The sequence below is a fragment of the Dermochelys coriacea genome, chromosome 27 (genome assembly GCF_009764565.3).
Source record: "Dermochelys coriacea isolate rDerCor1 chromosome 27, rDerCor1.pri.v4, whole genome shotgun sequence".
In the NCBI taxonomy this organism is placed as follows: domain Eukaryota; kingdom Metazoa; phylum Chordata; order Testudines; family Dermochelyidae; genus Dermochelys; species Dermochelys coriacea.
Window position 1 is genome coordinate 6,397,538 of NC_050094.1, and position 10,828 is coordinate 6,408,365.

The 10,828-nt window shown below is 40.7% G+C and overlaps 1 protein-coding gene across 1 annotated transcript in view; it reads right to left on the reverse strand.

Moving 5' to 3' along the window:
* The window catches only part of MARCHF10 (membrane associated ring-CH-type finger 10), a 93,672-nt gene extending 88,148 nt beyond the window's left edge, over positions 1–5,524 (reverse strand). Inside the window, exon 1 of the mRNA XM_043503239.1 lies at positions 5,351–5,524. Within this exon, the coding sequence (XP_043359174.1) occupies positions 5,351–5,524 (174 nt within the window). The remainder of the gene's footprint in view (positions 1–5,350) is intronic.
* Between the last annotated feature and the right edge of the window lie 5,304 nt (positions 5,525–10,828).

Here is a 10,828-nt window from a genome sequence, read left to right on the forward strand (position 1 = left end):
GGGCAGGACTGAAGAACAAGGAAGAAAGTTGGCAGCATGTGTCCTCCAGAAGAAGGACAACCAATATACCCCCAATGCAGATAGAGGTAAGCAACTGCTTTCAGGCTATCTGCACATGTACTACTGCTGATAATGTCTTGGAAGAGTCATCTGAGGGAAGGGATCAGAAGGAGACCCCGTCGACCAGAAGACATGGGGTGCATTGTCCTAGAGATGGGGGTTCCATGACCACCACTCCCAAGCGGAGAAGAGTGGTGGTGGTTGGGGAGTCCCTCCTAAGGGGGACAGAGTCATCTATCAGCTGTCCGGACCAGAAATCCCAAGAAGTGTGCTGCTTGCCTGAGCTAGAACTCAGGATGTGACTGAGAGTCTGCTGAGATTCATCAAGCCTTCAGACCGCTACCCCTTCCTACTTATCCATGTGGGCACCAATGATACTGCAAAGAATGACCTTGAGCGGTTCTCTGCAGACTATGTGACTCTGGGAAGAAGGATAAAAGAGTTTGGGACACAAGTGGTGTTCTCGTCCATCCTTCTTGTTGAAGAAAAAGGCCCGAGCATGGACCGTCGAACTGTGGAAGTAAATGCATGGCTATGCAGGTGGAGTCGGCAAGAGGATTTTGGCTTCTTCGGCAATGAGCTGATGACACAGACAAGGGAGGGAGGCTAATTTCTGGAGAAGGGTCTAGAAATCATAACTGCAGTAAAAAGGCAAAAAGAAAAGCAACAGGGCAGTCTGCAAAATATCTTCAATGCCTGTATACAAATTCCAGAAGTATGGGAAACAAGCAGTATGAACTGGAAGTCATGGTATATGAAGAAAATTGACTTAATTGGCATCACAAAGACTTTGAGGGACAACTCCCATGATTGGAGTACCATCACTGAGGGATATAGCTTATGCTGAAAGGATAGGTATGGGAAAAAAGGAGGAGGTCAGACAAAAAAAATCAAGAAAAATCAAGATTGGCGTTGGTCTGCTGCTCAATGGAGAAGGTGAGCTGGTAACAGAACATGACAGGGAGGCAGAGGGACTCAATGTCTACTTTGCTTCAGTCTTCTCACAAAAAATAATATGTGAGCGGATGAAGTTACTATAGACAATAAAAGGGAAGGGACGCAGATCAGGATAAGTAAAGAACATGTCAGAGATCTTCTGACCAATTTGAATTAATTCAAATTAGCAGGGCTGGATGCTATTTACCCAAGAGTACTGAAGGAATTAGCTGAAGAAATCTCGGAGCCACTGGCAATAATATTTACAAAATCAGGGATGATAGAAGAGGTCCCAGAAGACTGGAGAAGGGCTAACATAGTACCCATCTTTAAAAAGGGGGAAAAGGAGGAGCCGGGAAACTATAGACCAGTCAGCCTGACCTTGATACCTGGGAAGCTACTACAGCAATGTATAAAACATTCAATCTGCGAATACCTGGAGGATGAAGGGATAATCACTTGCAGGCAGCATAGCTTTACCAAGAACAAATCATGCCAAACCAGCTTGATTTCCTTCTTTGACAGGATAACTGATTTTGTGGATGGGGGAATGCGATGGACATAATCTGGACGTCACCAAGGGTTTTGACACTGTCCCACATGACATTTTGATAAGTAAACTGAAGAAATGCAAGCTCAACAGAACTACATACATAATTAGTTAAACAAACACAAACAAAGAATAACTATTAATGGAATGATGTTGGATTGGAGGGAGGTCTCAAGTGGAGGGATCTGTTCTGGGTCCAGTGTTGTTTAGTATCTTTATTAATGACCTCGATATAGGTACAAAAACATACTGATCAAGTTTGCAGATGACACAAAGCTAGGAGGGGTTGCCAATACTTTGGAGGGCAGAGCTAAAATTCAGAGGGATCTTGATAAATTGGAGAACTGGGCTATAGACAACAAAATGAAATTCAACAAAGACGAAAACCAAATGCACAAATACAGAATGAGGGAAAACTGGCTTGGCAGCAGCACTGCTGAGAAGAATCTGGGAGTTGTGGCGGATCACAGCCTCAACGTGAGTCAGCAATGCGATGCTGTTGCAAAAAAAAAAAAAGCAAATGCAGTTTTAGGTTCCATTAACAGAGGTACAGCACGCAAGTCAGGGGAGATGATAATACTGCTCTACTCGGTGCTAGTTAGGCCTCAGCTGGAGCACTGTGTCCAATTATGGTCACCAAGGTATAGAAAGGATGTAGAGAAACAGGAAAGGATCCAGAGGCAAGCCACAAAGATGATCAAAGGGATGGAATGCAAGCCATATGAGCAAAGGCTGAAGGAAATGGGTATGTTTAGTTTGGAAAAGAGGAGATTAAGGAGGGATATGATAGCAGTCTTCAGAAAACTGAAAGTCTGCCACAAAAAAGATGGAGAAAAGTTGTTCTCTTTTGCCACAAAGGGAAGGACAAGAGGCAGTGGGTTCAAACTATAGCAAAGCAGATTTAGATTAAATCTCAGGGAAAACTTCCTAACTGTAAGAACAGTAGGACAATGGAACAGCCTGCCTCAGGAGGCTGTGAAAGCTTCTTCACTGGAGATTTTTAAAAGGAGTCTGGAGAGCCATTTGTATTGGATGGTTTAGACACAGTAAGTCCTGCATCTTGGCAGGGGGTTCAACTAGATGACCCTTGAAGTCCCTTCTAACCTTATGATTCTATGACCTCAGTGGCTTAAAAGAGGGGTTGTCAGTGCTTACATTAGGGATCCATGAGGGGAATCTGTGAATGATGATGATGATGATGCCACCCTTAGGAACTGAGATATGTCTTGTGGTCCAGTGATCAACCAAGGTCTGTTGCAACTGACTGTGCTTGAGATGGCTGAAACATGTTTTTTGTGAGTGTTTGATCTACTACCCATAGGCAAGCTGAACTGCAAAAACTTCAACATGGAGTTAATTTTTGCTGATTGATCTTGTATATATATAACACCAATAAGATTTTTGCCCATATTTTCTATGTGCTGAGTTTGTTGACTTCTTCCTGGAAGACAGGAGCATTTCATTGACTTTTTTTGTGAGTATCTCAGGGAGGTCAATTCCTCCTTCTCAACTTCCAGGCTGCTAGACATAGCAAGTTGGAGTTTGGGAGGACTGCTTGTCCCTGTATCAGAAAAAGTCTCTGACTTGAGACAGCACCACCACAGGTGGTGTCCGTATTTGGTTTAAGTTCAAGAACCACAGCATCATCACAGTCAGAAGCAACTATTATCACTGTGGCCCATTCTGATCTGATCATTTCATTTGTCTCTGCCAGGAATAAAATGGAAGGAAAGGCACTGGATCTCTCAGTTTGGTGAAAAACTTTGAGGTTTTCTCTTTGACTTACAATCAAATAAAGCTTTGTTCAGGGCTCCAAAGATCTGTGTAATGCTTTTGAAAACCTCCCTGTACAGGCACTATTGCCCTGGCTTTATTACTATTCTGTCATGGAGCTGCAAAGAGAGCCCTGCTGGGTATTGAAGAGATCAATTGAGCTCTGAGAGTCTCTGCAGGGCCACTACCAACAGTAAGCGCAGGCAGGTAAGGTTCAAGCAGGACATAACATGGAGACATATACTCGCCCCAATGTCTCAGAGGGATCCCATGACGATGATTGTGAGTGAAAGTGACCTGGTGTTCACATGACAAATTTACTTATCCCAGCTTAGAGAGTTATAGTCTGAGAGACAGCAAAGTCTGGGGAATTGTTAGCAGGAGCTCTGCATCCAATAAACTTTGAAAAAGCTATGTCGTGCTTTGCCAAATCCTGTATGCAGTTATACAGTGTTTATAATGAGACCGCATAGTACAGCTGTTTTTTTTAATGTCACATAACAGTAAATGTTAAAATAAACCAAAACAATAATTTTAGAAAGGATATAAACCATCGTGTTTCAGAGCTGGAGGAAACTTCCCTGGGAGCACATATCTCATATTTGCCAAACTGCAGAGTTTCTTGCACCTTCCTCCAAAGCAGTTAGGACTAACCACTATCAGAGACAGATACTAAACTTGGGCCTTGGGTCAGATTCAGTTCATCAGTTCCTATGTACCTATGTTTTTTAATCTCTATTCCATGTTGATATATTTTAAAAGGTTAATAGTATATATTTTTGTTAAGTTTTTGAATTAAGAATTGGCAAATCCATACTCCATCCCTGGCAAGGCATTTATCTGCAGCTTCCTGGCCCTTCAACAGCTCCTCTTTACCTGCCTGGGGATTGGGCATCCTTCAGCTTCACAGTCACCCATGGCAATTACTGAATATATTTGTGTACAAGCCAAACAGTTGATACACAAGTCAAAATGTATATATGTTGTCTAATGTCTGTATATTTCAGTACTTAAAATTTGAATATATTTGTGAAAAAACTGAATCCACATAAAGTATTTGTTCTTTCCCTAGTAAGAGTACCTGTCCCCTGGTAACCATCCATCTGCTGAGTCTCTGGTTCCACATTTGAGGTGGCTGCAGTATACTGTTATTCCAGTTATAGACTGTCATACTTTTTTCACCCAAACAGCACAATTTAAACTAATATTAGGATTTTAGTTTTTAGGTGTGTCATGCTAGAAACAACATGCTCAAGACAGATCAAAGCCATCCCCACTCTGGTGATCAGTTAGTTCCAAGCCTGTACTGCAGAGATAACAGAAAAAGTGGTCCTTGGGTTGGAGTGAACAGCGTACATTGCAGGCTCCTAAAGGGTAGTAAAGGCAGATTTATACCACAGTTGCTCTCCTCAGTTCCCTGAGGTTAGTGGGGTCCAATTCTGACCCCAGTTAAAAGCAACATCAGGGCTGCTCTAAGGGGCCACTGTGGGTGCTGGAGATATCCTGCACTAAGGCAATACCTAGCTGGTCCATTAGGCCAGCTTTAAAGCTCCTTTGTGCTGCTATATTTACACAAAGCTGCTTTATCAGGACCAAGGATCTGGCTCACTGTTTGAAGTATGGAAAGATCCCCCAGGCATGGATCTGATGGAAGAGTTTAACATTCAGTTAACTGAAAATCTCCTGAATACTGTCATTAAATTCACTATCACATTTTAAAAATTATGTAGTTATTCTGTAATGAACAGAGAGTAAATGTTACTTACCTTGCCCAGCATCCCTCTTAAAAATGATTATATGTACGTCCATAATTTGACAGAAAAAATAAAGTCACTGGAATGCAACACTCAGAGGCTCAATGTAAAAGTAAATATTTTGGCTGTTCCTCACCAACCATTTCTTATTAACTGCTTCCCTTTCTCCCTGGAATGTTATGCAGCAGCAGGAGACTATTACTCTGTAACAATATTCTGTTCCACTTGACTTTATCTTTTAAATTATCAAACCCCGTGTGACCTATAGTTTAAGTACCTGTCTGGCAACTGGTATGCCTGATACCCATGGTCTTTCATAACTGCGTGTAGCATAGATGGACGATAGGGTTTTCTGTCGCTGTTCTTGCCTGGCATGTTGCTCTCGTTTCTTCTCAGTCTGTTCTCTATTCTGCCCCTGTCTTCTCAGGCAAGCCTGAGCAATAAAATACATTCTTTGTCTGGAATAAGAGAAAGATTTTTCCTTCTGAATAACTTGTGTCTTAATTCTAGCTACAGTGCACCTGGACAAGACAATCTCATCTCCAATTGTTCCGAACTCACACCTATTAAATGTCTAAGCCTAACACTGATCGGAATAATTACCTGACCTGGTGCCTCAGTAATCCTGGTAAATGTAAACAACTAATAAACTGTGCAGCAGCTCATCAGACTCTGTGTGTATATATGTTCCTATGTCCCACTCCCCACACACATGCAATCATCTATTTTAGGATTTTCTACAACGCCCATCACCATAGAATCAAAGCATTTCCCAAGTTAATTACATTTGCAGGGTGAGGTACTTAATGGTTTTCACAGAGATTTCTGCTCCTCTCCCCTCACTAGTTAAAGAGGCTCCTTTGGGAAGATGAAAGGTTTGGGTTTTTTTAATCATCATCCTGCTAGTTACTGTGGAAATGCTTTTGTCAAAGAGGAGGGTTTTGTAGTGTGCTTGCAAAGTGGTCAGACCAATTAGTCTGATCCCACAGCCAACTCCCTTGAACTCAGAACACTTTACTACTTTACCCTGGTCTGCCAGTATGGAATGGCCACAGAGCCAATGGATACTGCTACCCGAGGATTCCCACTAGGAAGCTGGAATCCCCAGATGGTGTAGGTCTGTAACAGTGGTTTCTGCGACCCCCTCCTCCTGGCCCTTGGGGTAGATATCATGGCTGGGAAAAATAGGATATAGTCACAGTGCCACTAAACTCTGTAGATCCCCTGCTACTAGAATGGCCGTGAGGCTGCTCTAATGTGGCCTGGGACCAGGGACTGCCAACCGAGGAATCTCATCAAACCAGGATTAGGGAGCACAGGGTGTATTAAAGGAACTGTTGCTCCCACCATCCTAGGCTTACTTGAAGTGCAACTCAGCCAGTCCAGAAGATCTAGAAGGTTTAGATTGGATATTAGGAAAAACTTTTTCACTAAGAGGGTGGTGAAACACTGGAATGCGTTACCTAGGGAGGTGGTAGAATCTCCTTCCTTAGAGGTTTTTAAGGTCAGGCTTGACAAAGCCCTGGCTGGGATGATTTAACTGGGACTTGGTCCTGCTTTGAGCAGGGGGTTGGACTAGATGACCTTCTGGGGTCCCTTCCAACCCTGATATTCTATGATTCTATGATTCTATGATCTGAACCTATATCTTTTGCATCTCCAAGGCAAGTCCATGCATTATTGGAAGTGTGGTAGCTCACAGAACCACCAGTTTTGAGCAGAAGTTTTTAACCATCAGGACATTTGAGATGTGTTCTGTATACCGACCTACTTATTTTATTTTCAGCACATTGGAAAAACATTATAAAAGTTGCATGGGACTGTAAGTCAACTGAAAGTCTCTCAGCTAAAATATTGCTCAACTTAGATTGTATGCTTTTTAGGGCAGGGATAGCCTTTTTGTCATATATTTGTACAGTGCTTACCACAAATAGGCCCTGGTCCATAATTGGGGCACATAGGTGCTACCATAATACAAATAAATAATTATGATAGTAACTAAATATTTTTCCCATGGAGTCTTTGTTTGACTGTATCTATAAAGTTTATCCTATGGCACTTAAGGCAAATTCTCAGTTACATAATTGAAGTCGATGGAGGTACTTCAAATTTACACAGATGTTACACAGCATAATTTGGCCCAGAGGCTTCACGGAATGCTTACTCTCAAAACCTATAAGGGAAATATCTTTTCTGCTACAAAATTAACATTACTCTCATATAAACAAATTATGATCCCCTTATTCACATTGACGAGCAGTTGTGCATGCAAATACTGCCAATTAATACAATGGCACTATTTGTGTAACTACCCACCATTATGAATAACGGGTTCACAGTCTTACCCATAAATGTTATAGTGTGCACCTTCTTGAGAATGTAGCTAGTATATGCAGATATGACTTGAAGATACAATTGGAACATATATGTTGAGAAAGGAGAAAGCATTTTTAAGCACCTTTTCTGTTGGCTTCCACATAGGTGACCTATTTTGCAAATACAAGTTGTACAATTTATTCTCTGTTGAAAGTAACTGATGTAATATCAATTATATGCCATGATACTTGTCATAAATTATATTCTATAACAAACTGATGGGAAAAAATACTAAGAAGGGTGTATAATGCAGCTATTTAATTCAAACTAAATAACAGATTTACTTGCAAATCCTCAGAAAATTCATTATGGACTCAAAAAGTAAGTTGGGAGAGGCTATACTACATTAATATTTAAGAAAAAAATTAACATCCTTATGTAGCAAAGCACTTAAGCACAGGCTTAACTTTAAACATGCACTTAAGCCCATCCTACTCAGCAAAATGTTTAAGCATATACTTAAGTACTTAAAACCAACAGCAGCAGAACTGCCAGCATCCTCTTTCTCAACATTTGCAGCAACAGTGATAATATTCTTCAGTAAAGTGGGTTGCCTTGGGGAAATTTTTCAAATGTAGCCAATTGATATTGCTTCACATTCATCCTAATAGATACATGAAAATTATGAATCCCATCTTTCAAGATACTGAGCACCACATGTCTACCACTGACATCAGTGAGAATAGAAGGTGCTCAGCACATCACAAAGGTTCAGATCCTCAAAAGTATTTAGGTGCCTAACTTCTATTGTTGAACTCAATGGAAGGTATGCAGCTAAATATATCTGAGGATCAGTAAGGTACTTAAACACATACCTCACTTCCAGTATGTGAATAGAGTAATTCCATTGATTTTAACTACTCACATGTTTAAAGTTAGGCACTGAGTCAGAAAGGGTTAATAAGGGCCTATGAGCTCAATCAGCCTCACCCTGCTACACCTGCAGTATGTCTCAAGCCTGGAAAGGGTGAGTAGAAAAGGGCTGAACCCAGCATAGAAATCTCAAATCTGTACTGAACTGTAATACTGGAGCCTGATTTCTGCAATGTGCTACTGCCAATGTGCTCAACACCCTGCAGGAGGTTATTAGTGCCTTGTGGGACTGGGCCTAGTATTTGGTCCACTATTCCACCTGCCAGTGTAAGTTCAGGCAGCAGAGTGTACAAAGGTGCATGGATTTGTATGACTATGAGAGAGAATTAAATTTGAACCTGAAAAGCACAGTTAAGGAGTCGCTAGAAGAGAGACTCCTTTAGGTTTTATAATTCTCATCCTGCTTCAGTTTGGCATATAACCTGATAGAATTTTTGCTCATACTTATGGCTCTCCTATAACATTAGACTGTAATAAATTTGCCATAGTAATAACTTTCTGTAACTTTTAGATATGCCTCTTCACATAACTGGATTATTGCTGTATGGAAAACAAGAAAAAATACAGCAATTTTTATTAGATACCTTAATCTATCCCCTGAGGAAAAGGAGCTTAGTGGCAGCAATGTACAAAAATGTGAGGGAGAAATGTATACCTTTAATGCTAATATTTCCTGGATTCTGGATGCCTCACTTGGAGTTTATAAACATAGGAGGAACAGGAAGACAGTAAGGTGATGCCATTGCCCTAGCTTCCTCTAGCAGGCAAGAGATATAGGGGAGCACAGGCTGCACCATCCAGAAGGCCACTTGGAGACAGACTGTCCCTGAGACCTAGTCCTCCCTGAACTCTCCCTGCCTACAGAGGCTGTATATATAAGTTTCACTGGGACAATCCCAGTTTTTCTTATCCATTTCAGGATACCTAAAATGGCCTGTTTTTTTCAAAATGTTTTTACTTTTTTAAAAAATAAGTACAAAATGTTTGGTATAGCAATATGCTTTGAACAATGTAAAATGATGATGTGTGGTCCTGCTTCACCCTCATCATGTAATGAGCATGCATTTTATGGCAACCATTTATTCAAGGCCAAAGCTTATGATAACATGTTTGGGAACTAACTACAATATGAATACAATGGTTCGATGATCCAGTCTAGTCAGAAGAGCAAAGCCACTGCTTGGACCCCTCTGGGAGTGTTGAGAAGGGAGAGGATGTGTACCTGATACCCCTTCTGTCCTCCATGTCCCTTCTTCCTGTGGTTCCCAGAAACATACAGAAATTGTTGGGCAATTCTGTGTGGTTTCATATAGATATAAAATTCTAGTGCATATGGTTTCATATCATTATACCATGCGTATGAAACTGCATTACCTGTATGAATACCACTTTGAGGCCTCTAAAAGTTGCTAACACAAAAGCATCCCTCTTTTTATTTTAATAATATGGTCATCTTAGCTGTGCTACACCCTACTTAGGACTGTACCATAAAGATGTAATCTATAACAAAGTGCTTAAGAGCCCGACTGCAATGTGTTTGCATCTTACAAGGTCTCCCAGTGTTGTATGTCACTACTGCACTATTTTCACTCAAAAAAAATCACCTTCAGCCAGAATCCAAGAATGAAAAATATCATCATCCCAAAAGCCTAAAGTTTCTGAAAGAGTCCCTGAAAACACAGGTCTAGAACTGAAAATTGTTGTTGGTCCCAGTCCTGCTGAAAGAAGCTTTATTAATCTCTAACATTTGTTAACCACACAGGAGCGAATACATATTAATTTAGATTTAAAACAAGTTGAATAATCACAACTGATGGTCTCCAGGATGGTCTCAAAGCAGAGAGAAAAATTATTACTACAGCAATGCCTAGCAGTCTCAATTCACATTGGAACTCCATTATGCTAGTTGCTATTTAGACACCTAATGCAATACAGTCCCTGTATCAAAATGCTTCCTTACACTCTATGATGGGAGAGAAACAGAGGCACAAAGAGGTAAATTGCCTTGCCCAAAGTCACGCAGCAAATCAGTTACAGAGCCATGGCTACAAAAAAAGTCTCCTGATTTCCTGTCTAGTTTCCTACCCATTGGACAATGCTATCCCCCAAATTTATCCAGAAACGTAAACTACTTCAAACAAAATCTAAAATAATAATAAAAATGCAGTAATGTAAAAGAAGGTCATACTGACTTGGTCTAAATGAGCAGTGTACAAATTTCTGGAAAGCATGTATGCTGATCACCCTGTACAGAGAGCTGCATTCAAGACATCAGCAAAAGTGATCTGAGGTAAATTGATGGAGAATTAGTGAGAAAACAGTGATAGCAACAGGAAAGCTCATAGACTATTAAGCAAGACGCAGTCATCTCTTGCAGAAAGTATGTGTGACAAATTTTCTTAAACAATCACAGAAGCCTAAGGAAATGACAAAGGCAAACAAGGTTCCTCAAATAGAAAATGGATGTCCTGAAAATAGAAATGAAATTAAGTTCAAATACTCAGTT